Here is a 20,294-nt window from a genome sequence, read left to right as displayed (position 1 = left end):
ATATTAAAATTTAATTATTACATTCAACGTAATTATTAGAATACAAACTTTACAAACAAATTTACTTTAAAAATTCATCTGTCAAAACATCTCAAAATCAAAACACAAAATAAAAATTTCACAAACACACTCGTACTCACTTATGTGTATATATAAGGACCATTCTTAATGGGCTTGATTAGGGCAAAATTAATAGGCCCATTTCTATTGGATTGGGCCACTAAACCTAAATTCAATTTCTTCGAACAATTCCGCCTTTGATATGTTTATTTTCATTTTTTTTTTTTGCATACCATCTCCAATAAAAAATGTATATAGTGAGTGTCTTTTTTTAAAGAATATTTTTAATAAAATATTAATATATTACATATTTTTATTATTTTTATATTTTTTATATAAATTTTTATTTTATATATAATTTTTTTAAAAAAAAAATTAAAAAATATAATAAAATTGTGGTGATTGTAAATTACTATGACAACTATTCATAGGAGAATTTTGTAAGAGCTTTTATGTTGTAAAATTAATGAAATGGTTGGAAGAATGATAATAAATTGATATAATTGATCGTTGAATATTGGACGTTGAGTTTTAGATTAAATACATTGTCAGTAAATAATATAGTTGATGGGTGAAAGTTAGATGTTGAATTATATGTTATGTTAATTAATTTAAATAGTTGGTGGTTAATTGAAATATTATATTTTTTTTGGTAGATATGCAAAAATATTTCCAAAAGAATTTGAATTTCTTTTATTCTTTTATATCAATTTAGAAGAAATATGAATTTTAGTGTTAGTATTGTTTTATTTCAAAATTCATTCTCTTTTTTTGTTTTTTCAAAAAAGAAGATAATTTGCAATAATTTTCACTTGTGCATTCAATTATTGTAGATGAAGCAATAATGTAGACCTCCATATGTAGCAATGACATTTTTTGACCACATTTTGAAATGTCTCGATAAATTCATGATAGTTTCGTTTTAGGTAATCGGATTGTCAATTGTAATCATGAGCAAGCAAATTTAACATTATTTAATGATTATTTTTCATCTAACTCATTTTATGATAAGTCAACATTTTTTAAGACGTTTTTGAATATTTCAAATTTTATTCACGACGCGTATTTCATGCGGCAATGAAATGGTTCTGGAAGACTTGGATTGTCTCATTTTCAAAAAGCAATAGAAATACTTTGGCATGTGTTAGTTTATGGTATATCGGCATATTCCACCGACGATTACATCAAAATTGACAAATTAACTAATATTGAATGTGTTAAAAGATTTTTTCATGCAATTGTTGATATATTTTCGAAATGAGAGCTCAGGGATCTTAATAAAGATAATATTAAATAATTGCTCCATATTATAGAGTTTGAATATGCAAGTCATAGCGGAAAATCATGGAACTTTTAAGTTGTGCCAACTTACGATCTTTGAATTTAGCATGCATATTTTGGTTTGCCTAGAAGTAATAATGATATTAATATTTTGCCTCAATGTTGTTTAGAGATTTCACTTTAGTATTGGTATATACAGATCATATTTTGGTTTTGCCCAAAACTAATGTATGCATTCTTAATGGGCTTAAGCAGGGCAAAACGAATAGGCCCATTATGCTATTGGATTGGAGCATTAGGCCTAAGTTCAATTCCTTGCAGAACAATTCCGCCTTTGAGATGCGTACCTTCAATTTCTTTCAGCTCCATTTTCACTTGGGTATCATCTTCGTTACCATTGACGAAAAATTCTCCCAATTTCAGCTCCATCCATCCATCGCCTCTCGCGACGGCGTCTCTTCCTTGGCAGTGCTTTTCGGTTATTGAAATTGTGCGTCGCGTTCTGTAACTACCAAATCGGATTTCGACTTCAAGCGGCGCAGCGTCCAAGCCGAAAGCGCGATTTTCTAACCGAAAAATGAGGTTTGCGGTGTAGATAGTGTTTGGAGATAGCAATTTTGTGTTGAATCTGCAACTGATTTGTAGACACCATACCATTATTAGCTCTGCTACTTGGGGAAATCTGCGAAATTGAATGGATAGTCACGGATTGGATGTAGAGAATTAGTGGATTTGGATGTGGATGAATTGATTACCTGGAATTGGCGAAGGATTTCCAGCACCAGAAGAGAGAATTGGAAGACCAGGCAATGGAGAGGTCTCTGGCGCTCAACATGTAGCATTTTTTGTATGTCACTCTCTCTATCCAAAATGCCTGCAATATAAGTACAAAGGCTAGAGTTAGTTTAAATATGTTTTTCTAGTGTTGTGAGTTAGGCTCAAGCTCAATTTTGATGTTAAACTTTAAAATACTCAAAAATAAAATTGTCTATATATATATATATATATTATATAACTTGGGTGCATTTGGTTTGTATTTGTAATTTATATATATATTAATTTAAATAATAATTTAATTTAATACTATTTTGTAATGGAAATTCAATAACAATTATAAGATTATAGAGCAAATAATTTTATTTTATTTTTTTAAAATAACATAACGTAACATCATTTATTATTTAATATATATATATATAATATTACTATAGAACGTCAGTTTTAGTTTAGTTAAACAATCGAATAAAATCTAAACTCACAATTTATTAAATAAACAATCGAGTAAAAAATTTGCTTGATGATAGTACAAATGATTAATTTATTGTTCTTAGCAAACAGAGATATCATATGATTCGGATTCAAATCATTTAGGAGTTGAGTCCAAGCACAATAATGAGATTTGCTCACCGAACAGGTCGACGATTTTATGAAATGAATTTCGTTTATAATACTCAGACGCTATTCAACAAATCTAGATATGAATGTTTGATCATCTATCAAACAAGTAGATGTATTGTTCCTACGTAATTATAGGTTTTAGCTACCGAAATTGAATCGAATGGCGATTTGCATAAAAATAAATTGCAGTTATCAAACTGAATCATCAACGAGATGCAGAAACGGTTTCGTAATTTTGTTTCCAGAATCAAACTAGTGAGAATCGCAGAAAATATATTTTATATTTACGATTACCTTTTTACCGGCGTCGATTAGAAGAGGAACCGCCGAAAGCTTGAGGAACAAATCCTTCTTAGAGGAGAATTCCACAGGAGAAACCGCCGTCGCGATAATTTCTTCGTAATCGGACGGCAGAAATTTCTCCCAGGCGAGATCGGAATCCGTTGCGCGACGGAAAAACACTGAAACGAGCGAGGAGCGGCAGGCGTCGCGCGGAGAAGTGAAGGATATGAGCTGCGCCAGGCACTCCTCCGGCAAGGAGTCCAGATTTGTGGTCGCCATTGATGGAATTCTCTCGAGAAACTGAATCAAATTGCCGCTGCACTCTACGCGCCGTTTTACATAAAGCCTAACTTACATTTGATTTGATTAAATTCATTTAAAAACAATTTAATTGTGATACAACAGAAGCGCATATATATATGGTAGGGGTAGGGGTAGGGGTGGGCGTGGGTACCCCTCAAAATTTTGATTTTATATTAATTTTTAAAAAAATATAAACAAAACTTGTATATGATGATTTTTAATTGTATTAAAATTTATTTTTTGCAGTTAACATGTCGTCATATGGACACATTCTTTGACAGAATATGACGAAATAATGTCGCCATAGTATTTTCATAACGTCTTCTATTTTCGCCATATTTTGATTCTATTTTTTCTTTTCACTCTTTTCTTTTTAATTAAATTTTATTTTCTGTAGAATAAGAATTTGTTTGTTTTTTGAAAAATTTACAACATATTTTTTTTACAAAAATTAATATATTCTACACACTTATTATGTTTATATTATCTACATATTTTTTATATCTCACGTAAAAAAAAAAAAAATAAATTCATTCAAACCAAAATACAAAACAAACAAACCCTAACCTTTACACATAGTAAGTATTTAAAATATATAAAATACTATAAATAAATTTTATTACTAGTATTAATATTTTTACAAATTGTATCTTATATATACTATTTTAAATATTTGATAGAATAATTATAAATATAGATAAGATATTTTGTTAATCTTATATTGAATTTTATTAATATTTTATATTATATTAAATGTAATTATGAATTTTGTACAAAAATAATATAAATTATTAATATCAAATTTTTTCATTATTAGGTAGAATTAAAAGAGTAAGTAAACTAATATTGATAAAATGATCCCATAAGAATGATATCATTTATCATTTTTATCCGTTCAAAAAAATATATCATTTTCTAATTTAGTAATTACTATCTACCTAACATAATTAATATCTTTACAACTTCAAATATATTACACAAATGTCATTATTTTTTTATCACACAATCTAATAGGGGTATTTTTGTCTTTCCCACTACAAATCAATATAATACTAATATTAAAAAATCTATTTGGAAAAAACAAATTTTACTCTTTTTGGGGGACAAGAGGGAGTATATAATAATGGTTGTATTTAAAAAATATATATATATATATCTAATTTTCTATTACAATTTTTTTTTAATATAAATTTGTAACTGAATGAATATATATATCTATATATAATTTAAATAAAATTATGATACGTATATACATATAAATATCATAATTTTATTAAAATTCTATGTACTTATTTTGGACTGTATTTCAATAAATTTGTGATATTGTAATTTTTACATTATGTATATTTTATTTTACAATTAGATTCCGATAATCAATAATGTTAGTGGAAATTTAGAAATCTCAATGAATATAAATAAATTTAAGGGGAAATAAGAGCGATCGACCGCATGAAGAGGAGAAATTACAATATATTGGGGTACATGAACGACAGGTATAGAATTTTCTTTGGAATATGAGAAGTGTGTAGTAGCTTTTTGTTTCATCCCATAATAAAACGTAATTATAATTATTATTATTATTTTTAAATACACATACAAAAGTACACAAAACGTAAATAGAGGTATATCAATAGAACAATATACATTAAGAGTATATCAAATTTATACTATATTATTTAATAAAAAAATAGAAAAATAGGGATTAAATTTAAATTAGTACTAAGAAGAATAGAGTAAAGATCAATTTTCTAATAATAAGGATTGAATGTAAAATCTACACCACTGGGAGTGCAGACCAAGTCTCTCAATTATCTACATCACTGAATGTAAAATCTATAATATTATCAATAAAAATATATTCCATCCGCCCCATAAGTAAATATCCATTTGCTTTTTGCATGTAGTTTTATAAATATTAATATTATATTGGGATATAGTAGGAATAAAGTAGAAATAATTAAAATAACCTTATTAGTATATGTGATATAAAGGTAATGAATATATTGTAAGTTGCAAGGGTATTTATAATGTTAAGTAAATAGTACAATTACTAAAAAAAAAATGGATAGTTTGTTATGGGACGGACTAAAATGAAAAAATAAATACTTTGTTGTAGGACGGAGGGAGTATTAATTTAGTTTTTATACATTCTCGTTAGTGTGAGGTTGGGTATTGCAATACTTTTACCTAACGCTACCAAAATTCACAAATAAATTGATCACAAGCCATACATAAAATTATGTTATAAGTTATCAATTTGAACACATCCAACGTGACAAATAACCTCAATTAATACAATTACCAAAATGTAGCCTTTTTTTTAAAAAAAAAAATGTAAGAGTTTGGTTGGTTGAAGAAAAAGAGATTTTTAGTTTAAAAGCATTTGGCAGCCGATTTTTATTTCAATTTTGGCTCAATATATTTATTAGTACTTTATTTTTTTTTCTTTTTTTTCTTTTTTTTTTTTTTTTTTTTTTCATTTTAACTTTGGTATTGAATGTGTACTAGAAATTATATGACAATTGCTTGGTTTGTGTTTTAGTTTTACTTTTTTTAAAATAATATTACAAAAATCGTATAAATTAAATAAATAATTTAAAATCCAAAATAATCAAGCAAACCAAGAATATATATTTGGTTGTGCTTTTATTTTGAAATCACTTATTATTATTGATTATGGTTATCAATAACAATCCGTAGTATTACTTTTTTACATATATAAAATATTATATTAAAATTCTATTTAAATTTAATATAACTTATATGTTATCTTCCAAGTACGTGTGTTGTCTATGATTATATATTAAGGGTGTGTTTCTCTTTGGTTGAGTTTGAAAAAATTTAGTTTGAATTTGATATTAAAATAATAATTGATATGATATTTTGTGAAAGGAAAAAATTTATTTTTTTAAAAAAATATAAATTCAAATAGTAAAATTTTAAAAAAAATTGAGCTAAAAGAACAGATCATATGTTATTAATATTATGTTTAATTTTGTATTTTAATATAATAAAAATAGCTGTCAGTTCAAAAATATTAACAAACAAATATTTATTTATTCATTCATGTTGAAATAATATATTTTTCATCTTAACAATCGATAGTGTCAGATGAGCAGAATAACAGTCTCATTTAAAAATTTAAATTATTAGAAAAATATATCATTAATTTATTTATTCCAAAAAAAAAAATATCCACTAGATACTAACATACACATAGCAAGGACATAGTTTAGAAATAACGTACAAGTTTTAAAGTACCACGATCACTTAATGCATTTATAGGAGTATTATATTATAATTTAATAAATAAAATAACTCTTTTAGGTATTTCAAATATATTAATTATTTAATATACAAGTCTTTCTAATAGTGATACTTTATAATATCATACAGATTTCTTCTTATAACAATCTAACAAACAACTAAAATTTAACTTCCACGAAATTTTCAGAGTCAAATTCAGCGTACGATCATTCATTCTCATACTTAACTGGTTAGGTACAATTAAATAATTCCATAAATTAGCATCAACAAGGCAATTATCTTTCACGTAGACTTAGACAGATAAAAATAAAAATAAAAAGCAACCAAATTTAATTTCGAAAAATAATAACGTTACCTTAGTGAAGCGACAAGGTGACCTTCGCCAACCATAACAGCTGAATCAGAAGAATGGAAGAACACAACAATGGCTGATATATCATCCATAGCTATGCTCTTCCTCTTCCTCCGCCACGCCCGCGCCGCCCGCTCCACCACCAGCCTCGCCGACTTCCCCCGGTCAGGAGCCCCAGCGACAATCCCTACAGCTTCTTCATTCGAAACCACGTCCCAAACCTGCAACGATCGATACATAAATCTATGGACTAGTAATCAACTAGAATTATACATTTTGCGCATACGAAAGAAATAATCGATCATCGATCAAGATCATAAATACCCCGTCTGTCGCCAGCATGACGAACTGGTCTTTACAAGTTATACGTCGCTGCACGACTTCAGGGACCGAAATGAGCCCGAAATCCTTCACGCAAAAGTCCCCGAAGGCGCGCGACATAGCTAGCCCGGGAGAGTCCTCGTGCGGCAGCCATACTCGATGAACGCCGGGCTCGTCTTCCAGACAATGTAGGCGTCCGTTGCAACGGATTATTCTCTCGGCTTCCTCTGCAGACAAAGTTTGTTAGAGATATAGTGGACACGAACAAACACAACGTAGGCAGGAGACTAACGAGGTAGATTGGGCTTGAAATCGACGGTAAGCTGGACCGCGACCAAGTTATCGTCATCGTCACCAACGGTGGCCAACACGGCCCGCGAGTCGCCGACATTCGCTATGAAAATAAACTCTCCCTGTTCGAAACCACAACACAGTTTCAAGATTTCAAAAATATTCTCACAAAATTATTGAGTCATATTGTAGCACTAAAAAAATGTACGACAAAAGTAATCTAATAAATTATATGGTTCCGGGGACATGATTTATGTAGAAGATATGACCTGACTAAATGTGATATTTTTTGAGGGCCACATTCCAACACAAAAGGCTATAGACAAAACCAATCAAGGCACTGCATTATAACTTGTCTAGAAGTGATGACTACGACACTATAGAAACACAACAGAATCTTACTCAATTATATCCTGAAAAAAACCAAACATGGAGAATAAAGGGGCACCTATATGAACATGTCCCACAATGGCCTGATATTTATAGCAGCAAAGTTCAATTAAAATGATAGGTAAATATATTAATAGTATTATATCATTTTGGCTGCTTGAGATTTTTCTTCAAAGTAAGCTAAAGGCTGTGGAGGTATTTATGCAGCCACCAATATGATCTAGGGATAGATAATAGGGAGGTGGTGTGGCCAAACTTATTATATATTGAGAGTCAAATTATTCTAAATGTAGTGAAATTTCATTGAATCTTTAATTCATTACCTGCCTAACAACTGTCAAGGCTGTTGTTCCGCTGTAGAATGTATCGATCCTTCGATGCTGTTCCAGCTCTTGATCGACTGAGGCACATGTCTTGAGATATGAATGCTTCCATATGTTGAATCCATGGCTCTGCTTATCTGTGAATTCGATGCTGGGATCGAGTGTAGCTGCTACCAGTGTCTCCTGCCAGTTGTGGAGAAGAGATGCAGGCATGGACTCTCGAACATTCTTCGCCACAAAATGGCCCCATGGACCATGACCGTCGAATATCCCACAGAACATCATGTCCTTTTGGCATCCGAATTCCTGAAATAACATATGGTATTGAATCAGCTACTATAGAGAGATGTGCTCTAGATTTCCATACATTACATGTTATGGTGATGAACACATAACCTCCCAAACGATGCAGCAGTCTTGGCTCACGCCCTTCTCGCCTCTCTTTGTGAAAACAGAAGCAAAATTGTTGGATCCGACAGCATTTACAACGCCTGATGTTTTCAATATCAAGTTGTTCTTCTTTGAATCTCTTGCCATAGCTTCTACTGTTGATCTTCCATCAGAGTTCTCTACTTCGGTTTTTGATTTCTTCCTTCTCTTGATTGAAAATGAACTTGCCAATCCATTGAACATTGATGACAAATGCCCCATTCTTTACCCCTCCCCACTGGTTACACAAGCACAAACTTGTGTCAATATATATGCTGATCAATAAACAGCACTAAAATGATATTGAACGAACAAATACTGTTCAATCACATAAAGCATGTACACGATTGGAACTTAGCTTACCACTGACGACTGCAGAAATAGTTTAAATAAAAAATGTTGTAGACAACATAAACAAAATCTGAATCTGAGACTTTTAAAATGGAATTCAAAAAGTACTTAAATATGGTTCACAGAATGTTTCAGAATAAATCAACAATTTAAGAAACATCAATCATGGAACATGGAATATTAGCTCATAACTTTATATCTAAGCCCAATCAACTCTGCCAAACATCAGCCTACAACTAAAAGAAAATTAACAATAATAAAAAAAACTTATACTGCTCTTCTTCAGCCAAGAGGGAAAAAACAAAAAACAAAAAACGAAAAAGCTCGTTGCGATCAAATAGACTTTTTGTTTTGTTTTGTTTTTAAATTTGAAAATTGTCGAAACAGTGAGTCATTTACAAATAGTATGAGTGTGTGGTTCCAATTCTCTCCTAATCTTAGTTTTCTCAGTTCACCAACACAAACAAACAGTACAACTACAATCATAAACAAATTCAAAAAGCTTCACCATAAAATCAGACAGTTAATACGACGGTAAAGCAAACTAATCGTACGCGAACCTCGATTTTGTCTTCTACGAAAAGCAACCTGTACTGAAATTTTGTATCAACAGCCAAGGAAACGCATAACTGATCGGACAGACGCCGTGAATCGTAAGGCGACGGCAAAGTTCCGCCGGTTAGAAGTGGCGCGCCGCGAGATTGAAGCTGGATGAGCGTCGGAATCCATGCCTCTGTGCTCTGTGCTCTGTTTGAACGTTGCTGTAATGTATGAGGACAAAATCTATATATATATACATACGTAAGAAGGCTTTTTGAGAGTTGAGAGAGACATGTAAAAAACTGAGTATGTGCAAAAATTTACCAGCTGCGACTATAGGGGAAATGACGATAATGCCCCTATGATTAATATTAGTAAATGTGGTTGGTCTGGTCTACCCTGCTTAATTGTATATTCTTTCAGTTAAAATATGACAATTTGTATAGTTAAAAATAAGCGGTTGGTAAATACTCTCATGCACATTATATTATTTTAGTTAGAAGTGTCTTTATATCCTATTTAATAAAAAAATTATAATATTTTTTAAAAATAAATATTCACTAAATTTTCATTTATTTCCATAAATCTAAGAAATTATATTGTTAACCCTATAAAATTGCCTAGATATTTTGAATATATTTTTTATAAAATTGAAAGAGTATTCAACACGACTGTAATGACATTTAACAAATAAATCAACAGTTAGCAGCATAAATTTTATATTAATGTAATATAACTGCAATAAATGAATCTAACAGACTATGACAATAATTTAAATTCAATATTTTTATATAATATGTTTTTATAACCTATTGGCATTGAATTGAATAAAATACCCATGGTCTGGTTTGTTTAATTTAATACACATAATATATAATCTAGAAGACAATGATTTAAATTCAATATTTAATACACTAACCACAACATGACAAATGTTTAGGGTATTGCTTGGTTGTATTTTCTTATTTATTTTTACATTGTATACATAATTAAGTGGATTTTTATTATTTTACTCTCTTCGTCCCATTTATTTTATCCTATAAATACGAATATTTAGAAAGAAATATAATTAGTAAATAATTAAATAAATATATTAATTAAAATAATTAAAGTACAATACAAATAATTATAAATTAAAATTAAAACAGATCATTAATTTAATTAAAATTATAAATTATAAATTACAGTATAAAAGTTTGAATGTGATTTTAAAGTATATTTTTTTTTTTAAAAAAAAAGAAAGAGAATAAGTGGGATGGACAAAAAAAAAAAAAAAAAAACTAAACAAATAATATTTGGATTTGTTTAGGAAAAAATTGACTTTAAATTTTAATTAGCAGTTTGAATATATAATCAGTTTGTTCACGTATCATTTTTCAATAGAACAAATTCTTATAAAAAATATAAATTTATACACACATTAATATAATATATATATTATCTACTCGTAAAAAGTTATTATTTAACACAAAAAATTATTTTTTATTTTACCAATATAATTCTTCATTCCACATATAAAAAAATCAATTTATCTAAAAATCGCTAAGTGAACAAACCGATTATTTAAACCAAAAATTAAATTAAAATATCGAAGTCATATTAAAAATAAAAAATAAAAAAAAACCCTTTATATATACTTTTCATTGTTTTAACTGATTTGTACTTTTAATTTGTCATTATTTTAAATAAATAGAAATATATTTATTATTTTAAATTAAAACAATTCTCCTTATAAATTTTTAAAATTTTACGAGTTTCAATATCTAACAATAAAATGTCACAATTCTATAACATTAAAAGAACACAACCAATTTGGGTTTGTGCACTTAGGGTTTTCTAATAAACATTTTTTTTATATTAATATTATTAAAAAATATATAATACATATATTGATACAAATTTATATAACCAATAAAAGTTTTAACACTTAACATATATATTTATTTAAATTACAAAATAAACAAACTCAAATTATTGATAATTTTTAATTAATATTAATTTAAATATACTAATATTTTATAAGAAAAAATAATTAAAAAGTAAAACATACAAACAAATAGTAATACTTTCAAATAACAATTAAACGATTAATAACTTTTTGAGATTGGGTCAATGATTGTGATTTGATGACTATTTTGACCAAAATATTCTACCGCATCCAATTGCCAATGATCACATTATTATTATTATTATTATTATTAAGAGACATGGTATTTAAGGTAAGGATGTTTAATTAATTAATAATAATTAGTTATGATATTATTAAATTATTTTTTTATAATTAATAATATTTATATTTTTAAAGTAAATTTAATATATATGATTACAAAAATTAAAATATATATTTAAATATTTAAAAATTATATAGCAATTAAAAAATATATGCAATATGGATATCATTTTGTAGAAAATAAATTTTTTTATAATACATGTAAATAAAAAAATATTTTTGTTTATTTATAATTAACATAAATCAATTTTATAAAAGATGTGTAGTTTTAAATATATATAAAAATATTTATTTTTTTTGAGAAAAGAGGTTGAAATAAAGACGTTTTGAGTTTGTCCTAAGTCATTATGATGTTGTATGTTATGAAGTTAATTAAATTTATTTATATTTGTTAAATATGTTTTGATTTAATAATTTTTACCAAAAATAGAAAAATGTCAATTGTTACTGGACAAACAAAAATGAAAATCGTGTCAATTGTGATGGAACGGAGAGAGTACCGGAGAGAAGGGCGAATGCGTAAGGGTTGATACAACAAAGAAAAGCTCCGCCTGGTGTTCCTTCGCCAGACGAATCCCCTCCTACCTGGCCTTTCCTTCTTCGCGCCCGCTCACGCTTCGCTGACCTTCTTTTATAAATTAGTCGGAAAGTATGTTGAATTTTTTTCTTTTTGCATTTTTTAGAACAACACATTCATTTTTTTCCAGGAAACTATTATATTATTACTAGTTTTTCAATCTTTTAAATTTAAAATTTAGAATGTGAAGAATGTGTTTATTTGCGGGGTTTTGATTTTAGATTTAAGTTTTAAATAGTGAAATTTTAAATTTAATTAATTATTTAATACGATATAAATATATATAAAGTACATCGAATGCCTAGCTTGGGACTATACGGAAATATCAGGACTGGATCGAGGCTTAATCGAGCATCGGCTTCCTTGCTCATATATCAAGGCTGAGTCTAACTCCTTATGTCTCGGAAAGACCTTCTTCGAACCAGAGACAGAGATAGCTGACCATTCCCACAAGCCAAAGGGACGAGCCAAAGAAAACTCAGAGCTAAGAACGATCAAGCAGCTGAAAATGCAACTACTCCGACTGAAAAGACAAAGACTTCCTCAGACACTTACCCTGAATCTACCTCGTATCCTAGTAGGAAGATGGAAATAATATACTATACACTATAGGAGAGTCAAATTTACTTTTACTGCTAAATTGATTTCATTACTCGGCAAAATCAACAAATCAATATTTAATTATTATCCTTTATTCAATACTTATTTACAACAAATGTCACTACATTTATTATATTTTTTCTTTTCATTTTTTTTAATTTATAACTTATTTTCTAAAAATACTCTCAACTATCTTTTTATTTTTATCATTTTTTGAATAAAATATTTATTTTTTAATTTCCGAATCCAAATATTCTAATTTTTGCAGACGTAGAAAATATTATTTAAGTAAAATAATAATAAAAATAATAATATAGTACATTTTTTTCTCATTATAATACTTCCTCCGTCTCAAAAGATTTGTCTTATTTTTCCATTTTCGTCCGTTCCAAAACAAATGTCTTGTTTCCTTATTCAGTAGCCGTGGTCTCCACTTTATAACAAAATTATTCCTATTTTTTCATATTACCTATAATTATTACTATAACATACTCTTTAAAATCCTTAAAAAAATAACGGCATTTTAGTCATTTATATTATACTTTATACCCACTTTCAGTTAAATACTATTATTCTTTAATTCCCGTGTCAACTCTCAATAAGACACTTCTTTTGAGACGGAGGAGTATTTAATTTCTAATTTATTTTATTTATTATTATCTATTTAAACTTTTATGGTAAAAATCAAATATTTCACCGTAGATAAAGATATGAAGTATACAATTGTGGGGCAACAAGTATTGTGGACCGTTGATATGGCGGTGAGTGGATGACAGCCGATCATTCTAGAAAGGAAGAGACAGAGAGAAGTAGGAGTGTGTCTTTCCATCAGATGGTTAAAAGGGACAGAGGGGGAGGATGTTTATGTGTTCCTTAATTTTGACGAAGTAATAAAAAGGAGGCTGTCATCATACTACTTTTTTGTTATAAAATTATAAAAAACTTTCTATTCATTTAAATAGACATATATATATATTTATTTATTTAATATCCAACCTATACAATTATAAATTTTTATTTATAGTTTAGGTCACTATTTAATTACCAAGGCTGTGTTCACTTTGCCAAACAAATTATACACATTTCTTTTAAAATATATATTATTTATATTTAATAATTTTATATTATCTATTAAAAAAAAAAATCTTCAACCCAATTTACAAAACAAACGCACCCCAATTTATTTATCGTTAATAAAAAATAACAATATTTCAATGTGACGGATTGAGCATTAAAAAATTTGTATGTATAAAATTATAGGTTTTATTTATTTTAGACTTTTCTACTGTAACTATGACATTATATGTTGAGAATAGTAAATAAATTTTTAACCGCAAATTTTACAAGTTCAATTTTTTTTATGTCTTCTCTATTGAAATTATTGTTTATAGAGTTTGTTTAGTATAGTTTACCAAACTAATACTACTTTCGCTCATAAAATCGGTAATATTTTTTTTTTTACACGTAGATTTTTTAATATTATTATTATACTTTCTTCGTCGATTTAATAAGTTTACATTTACAATTTGCGTTATTGTACTTATTCTATAATTGTTTTGGTATAAAAGTCCTTCTATTATTATTATAAGACACTAATATAAGTATTTTTGACATTTTTTTCTTGATTTGTACTACATCTTGATATAATAAATAATATTTAAATATCAACACACAAAAAGCAAATGTAAACTTTCAAAGTGGACGGAGGAAGTATTTGTTTTATAGTGAAAATGAAAAAAAAAAATACTTTTATTAGATTGTGTAATATAAAAGTAGTGATATTTGTGTAATATATTGAAAATTGTAAGTATATTAATTATGTTAGGTATGTAATACAATAACTAAATTAGGAAATGATATCCTTGTTTTGGTACGAATAAAAATAGAAAATGATATCATTCTTCTTATATGACGAAAGGAGTATTCACTTTATTCGTCTACTAAAAAAATATATATAATTTTATTTTAAATTGTTCAATTAAAATTTAATTATATATTTTTTTAGTAACTATAGATTATATTAATTTTATTATTTTTTTTCTTATAAATATCTATACTTCACCTTATATTTAATTTTTTTAAAAAAAGTAAAATAAAATTATTTTTACATTATTTTAAATTATTTATTTTGAAATCTATGCAAAAAAAAAACAAGATATATACTTCAAATTGGACGGAATGTATAATTCACAAACTATTGTGGAATTGCAAAGATTATTCTAATTTAGGAATATATATTTATAGGTGAAATTAATGCATGTGGAAAAGTGAAGCAATAATTCATGCACTAACCCTACCAACCAATCACATGCATATATAACTGTTGGCTGGCCACGCCAAACGACGTCGTATCACATCATAATATCATATGCTTTATTATTATTACTACTTTTTATATTATTATTACTACTTTATTATTATTATTATTTGAAGTGCTATACTAATTATATTTAGATTATTTTTATCTGAATAAAAAATATGTTTGAAAATCACAATAAACAATCTAAAATGACACAAAATAAAATAGTATTTCGGTAATAAGAGTTATATTTATCTTACGTGTGTTATTGCATTTAACATTATAAATATTGTTTTATTTATATTATAAGATATCAAGAAAAATATTTTTGTCTTTTTTTTTTAATTTGTACTTACGTTTTGATATAATATAACTCTTGTTAGTGGATGTAGATAGTATACTCCCTTTGTCCTTTTTAAAAGAGACTCTTTAAGATTTTGTAGTAGATTAATAAATAATAATATTTTATTAGTTAGTAAAATGTGTAAGATATTTTGATGTTTTTGCGACATACGAAATGGTAAAAGTGGTATTTTGAATTATGAGGAATAGAATATAAAATCTCAAAAGTCTATGACCATCATTTAGTTCATAAAAATAAACAACGACAACAAAAAACAACAACAATAAGTCCCTTAATTTGCCTTATCGGACTTAATTTGTAGATTATTAGGTTCGATTGGGGATTTACCCAGTACACACTTTCTGATAGCGATTGCAGGTTTCCATGTTATATATATATATATATCAAAAACAACATTTTCACTATATTTATTAGTCTTTTTGTTGCATTTATCATGTCCGTTTTTTTATTTTTGTTCGTTCCACTTATTTTGTCATTTGGAAAAGAATTATACACCTTAATCTTGTTCTAAATTTTTTAGTTTATAATTTTTTAAATTTTAATTAGAATAATCAGTTATTTTAATATTAATATATAATTATTTTTATTATACGATAATTAGTTTTATTAATCTAATTTTGATTATTTACTAATTGTATTCCTCGTAAATTCTCGTGTAAAATAAAGAGAACATGATAGGTGGAAAGGAAGGACTACTATTTTTTTTTAATTTATCATGCTATTTTTAAATTAATATTTAATAAATTTTAATAATATCTCTAATTTATACTCCCTCCGTCAAGTTAGAAAGTATACATATTTTTATTTTGGGATATCCAATTACAAAGTAACAATTTCATTAAATACCCAATTTTTTTCACAAATACCCCTACTTTACATCACATCATTACTTTTATACCAAGAAAGTAAGGGCAAAAATGTCATTTTATTACTTTTACCTACCCACTATAATTAAAATACTATTATTCCTTAATCTCCGCGCCAAAAGTAATTGTATACTTTTAGCTTGGACAGAGGGAGTATTAAAATATTATTATTATTTTTAATTTTCATAAATGGTGTATTTCACAATTAGCTGATAGCTGTTAGTTGATTCGATTAGAGTTTGAATATGCAAGTCATATCGGAAAATCATCAACTTTTATGTTGTGCCAAATTACAATATTTAAATTTAGCATGCATATTTTGGTTTGCCTAGAAGTAATAATGATACTAATATTTTAAATGCCTCAATGTTGTTTAGAGATTTCACTTTAGTATTCGTATATAGATCATATTTTGGTTTTGCCCAAAAGTAATGTATGCATTCTTAATGGGCTTAAGCAGGGCAAAACGAATAGGCCCATTATGCTATTGGATTGGAGCATTAGGCCTAAGTTCAATTCCTTGCAGAACAATTCCGCCTTTGAGATGCGTACCTTCAATTTCTTTCAGCTCCATTTTCACTTGGGTATCATCTTCGTTACCATTGACGAAAAATTCTCCCAATTTCAGCTCCATCCATCCATCGCCTCTCGCGACGGCGTCTCTTCCTTGGCAGTGCTTTCCGGTTATTGAAATTGTGCGTCGCGTTCTGTAACTACCAAATCGGATTTCAACTTCAAGCGGCGCAGCGTCCAAGCCGAAAGCGCGATTTTCTAACCGAAAAATGAGGTTTGCGGTGTAGATAGTGTTTGGAGATAGCAATTTTGTGTTGAATCTGCAACTGATTTGTAGACACCATACCATTATTAGCTCTGCTACTTGGGGAAATCTGCGAAATTGAATGGATAGTTACGGATTGGATGTAGACACCATACCATTATTTTTAATTTTCATATTCCAACAAATAGTGTGTTTTACAATTAGTTGACACCTGTAAGTAGATTCTATTAACTATGAGAGCTGATTCAATTATCGAATTTAACTAACTTATTTAACTAACTTATTCGATTATCTGTATGTATTAATGTTGTTTGTATTAATGTGGTAGGTAAAATAGAGTTTATACTCGTAAAATGATACTTAATAATATTTTATATTTTATTTTTAAAATATTTTGTTGAATTTTTTTGGTGGTAAAATTTTTTATAATTTTATTATTAATTTTAAAAATAAAAAAATTTAATAAGATATTTATTTTTATTATTTTAAAAATATTTTGTAAAAAACTAATATAATTTTATTTAAAAATATATATATTTTTTCAATAGAAATCGTATAAATATTTTATGACAGAGGATTATATTTTATTTTATAATTCGGAAAATGCTTAAACCCTAAACCTCGCTGCAGCTCTCTGTCCTGTTAGTGACTTTGCAGAGATGGCCGGTTCCGTCGCCGTGAAATTCTCCGCTCTCCGCCGAGTTTCTCCGATCTCCGCCGGTATCTTTCTAATCCTTAAACGAGTATTGCTTGGTTTTGATGCGTGGACTGGACTATGCGCCTATATTGTTTATACAATCAACTGACGAATTTCACCGATGTTAGATAGGATTCTCGAGAAATTGGATTAGGTTTTCCTTTTGGTTGAATTTATTCAGCACGCTTTTCCGAGTTAGCTCATAGGTTTACTCTCAAATCGTCGGTTGACGTGGGGCAGTATTTGGTTTTTCGATATTTTCTGCGTGTTAGATCGATCGAGAAGTTCTGATAAATTCAGGAGGATGTTTCATGAAATTTGGGGTGTGAAATGGTCAGATTTTTGAAACTTTTCTATGTATTTGAAATGGCTTGTTTGTTTGCCATTGCTACATTGCAGTGCTGGGCTTGCAAGGGAGGTCGAGGTTGTTCTTCTCGACTAGCTCGATAGGATCAGGCGACGAAAACAACAACAACAACAACAATAACAATAAATTGGAGGCAGAAAGTGGTTTCGACATCGATGATGGTGATTTTCTTCCAGAGAGGCCAGAGTTACAACTCCAGGGGGTTGATCCAAAAAAGGGGTGGAATTATCGCGGTGTCCACAAGGTGAGGGATCATACATAATTTGAAGTTCTAAAGCATAGTATAGTAGGTTAGAAGTTATTGTTGATTATCGACTTAAGAAGATTAGATGTTTCTACTCTAATGATGCTTCCCCAATCGTGTTCATATCAATTTCAATAGCTTATAATGTATCAACATTTCGATTTTGGAGAAATTAACAGAAGCAAGGTTGCAAGCTCATTGTGATAGTTTATTTAATTGTTTTCAGCTTTATTCAGTAGTTGTTAGTGAGAAGCTAGTTTTTGATGGATTTGTTTTCATTGAATCTCAAAATCACGAATATTGCTTCATCAAAAGGAGTAGATGGCCATATGGATTATTGGGATCGGTTTTTAGGCCTATGGCCGCTATTTTGATTTGTAAAAAGGGATAGATGTCTTTCTTCCCGTAGCTCATTTACGAGACTTGACTTTTGTGTGTTAAAATTCATTGGTGCCTATATGCAAATAACACTTGCTTCAAAGTGTTCTTGCATTTTGGCTTTTCAATTGGCGATCCTCTCATGCCGTATTGTTTTCTTACCCAGGCTATTATATGTGGTAAAGTTGGTCAAGCTCCGGTCCAGAAGATACTGAGGAATGGTAAAACTGTAACCACATTTTCTGTAGGCACAGGAGGGATGTTTGATCAGAGACATGTGGGTGAAAACGACTCGCCTAGGCCAGTTCAGTGGCATCGGATTGCAGTGCACAACCCTATGCTCGGAGCTTATTCAGTTCAACAACTGGTGAAAAAGTAAAGGGCAATGAATTATTTCAATTTCAGATAGATGTTTCTTTCAAGTTCCGGCTAATTATAGGAGCTTGTTTCCAGCTCTTCTGTATATGTCGAGGGCGACATTGAAACTAGGATTTACAATGACAGCATCAGCGGGGAAGTAAAAAGCATACCAGAGATATGTGTGCGCCGAGATGGTATGTAAATTTTACTTCTTGGTTACTTGCTTAGTTGATGTCCAAAATCCATATGGATATTCTTTCATCGAAATATCTTCAAGCATCAAATTCTTATTATTCTATGCTTGTGCTATGAATTTCAGACATCTTTTTCGCAGTTCTAATTGCAGATAATAGTCTTCTAAATTTTAGTTCTTGGTTACTTACATCTTTTTCAATATGCTACTCTTGCAGGAAGGATTCGACTTGTAAAATCTGGGGATAGTGGGAATTCTATTTCCTTTGACGAGCTTCGTAAGTTTTCCTTAGGTTTGTCTATATATTATGGGTTCACAAGTTTTCTCGCTGTCTCAATGCCTAAACTTTACTTACAGGGGATGGATTGTTGTAGTGAATCACTGATGGCTACAAGTTTCTGCCAATGTAAGCAGTCAACAAACATAACTTATCAGTGCCTTAACCATTTACTACATACATTTTCTTCTACTGCTCCTTTTTCTCTATCTCAGGGTTGGATTGCAGAATTAGGCAAGTTTACGACGCATATTGAGATTTTATGGACCTATCACCGATTTCACAGTAGATGAGCAATGTACGTACGGGTAAAGAATCTTAACCCCAGTATTATATACATCTCTGTTGCTTTGACTATGAACCTTAAAAAGCCTATCGAGTCTAACTGCAAGAAAACATGTCATGGATTCTATCAAGTCATGCTTGCATTTATCTAGGTTGCGATTTATGCGAAATTCATTGGCCATTATGCAGGA

At 28.8% G+C, this 20,294-nt stretch overlaps 3 protein-coding genes across 4 annotated transcripts; 1 reads left to right on the top strand and 2 right to left on the bottom strand.

Moving 5' to 3' along the window:
- Positions 1 to 1,479: 1,479 nt before the first annotated feature.
- Positions 1,480 to 9,798, bottom strand: LOC127266505 (probable protein phosphatase 2C 34). Its single transcript, XM_051296794.1, has 9 exons — positions 9,609 to 9,798; positions 8,665 to 8,935; positions 8,269 to 8,574; positions 7,557 to 7,677; positions 7,268 to 7,491; positions 6,947 to 7,164; positions 3,034 to 3,367; positions 2,097 to 2,215; positions 1,480 to 2,023 (listed from the first exon to the last, which is right to left on the bottom strand). Exons 2-9 carry the CDS (start codon positions 8,917 to 8,919, stop codon positions 1,621 to 1,623), a joined length of 1,980 nt encoding a protein of 659 aa, XP_051152751.1. The 5' UTR covers positions 8,920 to 8,935; positions 9,609 to 9,798; the 3' UTR covers positions 1,480 to 1,620.
- LOC127266587 (single-stranded DNA-binding protein, mitochondrial) lies at positions 1,811 to 20,287 on the top strand. 2 transcript variants are annotated; one of them, XM_051296993.1, is made up of 8 exons: positions 1,811 to 1,923; positions 17,933 to 18,022; positions 18,399 to 18,610; positions 19,155 to 19,363; positions 19,442 to 19,542; positions 19,759 to 19,818; positions 19,899 to 19,947; positions 20,034 to 20,287. In XM_051296993.1, exons 2-7 carry the CDS (start codon positions 17,962 to 17,964, stop codon positions 19,913 to 19,915), a joined length of 660 nt encoding a protein of 219 aa, XP_051152950.1. In that variant the 5' UTR covers positions 1,811 to 1,923; positions 17,933 to 17,961; the 3' UTR covers positions 19,916 to 19,947; positions 20,034 to 20,287. The 2 variants fall into 2 exon arrangements, with proteins under 2 accessions (XP_051152950.1, XP_051152869.1); XM_051296912.1 differs by lacking the exon at positions 1,811 to 1,923 and adding an exon at positions 17,164 to 17,311.
- LOC127266707 (F-box protein PP2-B13-like) lies at positions 16,933 to 17,443 on the bottom strand. The gene has a single exon (XM_051257191.1). It carries the CDS (start codon positions 17,384 to 17,386, stop codon positions 17,009 to 17,011), a length of 378 nt encoding a protein of 125 aa, XP_051113148.1. The 5' UTR covers positions 17,387 to 17,443; the 3' UTR covers positions 16,933 to 17,008.
- Positions 20,288 to 20,294: the final 7 nt, after the last annotated feature.

This window comes from Andrographis paniculata, unplaced genomic scaffold (genome assembly GCF_009805555.1).
Source record: "Andrographis paniculata isolate CXL003 unplaced genomic scaffold, ASM980555v1 Contig10END, whole genome shotgun sequence".
NCBI classification, from domain to species: Eukaryota; Viridiplantae; Streptophyta; class Magnoliopsida; order Lamiales; family Acanthaceae; genus Andrographis; species Andrographis paniculata.
This window is presented reverse-complemented; position numbering and strand designations above follow the sequence as displayed.

Bases quoted from the DNA above. Each gene is read 5' to 3' on its own strand.
- LOC127266505 (XM_051296794.1), bottom strand. From the start codon at position 8,919: ATGGGGCATTTGTCATCAATGTTCAATGGATTGGCAAGTTCATTTTCA. The intron at 7,165-7,267 runs GTATTTATGATC...CGATCGTTGCAG, and splicing joins TCATGCTGGCGACAGACGGG to GTTTGGGACGTGGTTTCGAA. The intron at 2,216-3,033 runs GTAATCGTAAAT...CTTATATTGCAG, and splicing joins TAATCGACGCCGGTAAAAAG to GCATTTTGGATAGAGAGAGT.
- LOC127266707 (XM_051257191.1), bottom strand. From the start codon at position 17,386: ATGGTATGGTGTCTACAAATCAGTTGCAGATTCAACACAAAATTGCTA.
- LOC127266587 (XM_051296993.1), top strand. From the start codon at position 17,962: ATGGCCGGTTCCGTCGCCGTGAAATTCTCCGCTCTCCGCCGAGTTTCT. The intron at 18,023-18,398 runs GTATCTTTCTAA...GCTACATTGCAG, and splicing joins AGTTTCTCCGATCTCCGCCG to TGCTGGGCTTGCAAGGGAGG. The intron at 19,543-19,758 runs GTATGTAAATTT...CTACTCTTGCAG, and splicing joins GATATGTGTGCGCCGAGATG to GAAGGATTCGACTTGTAAAA.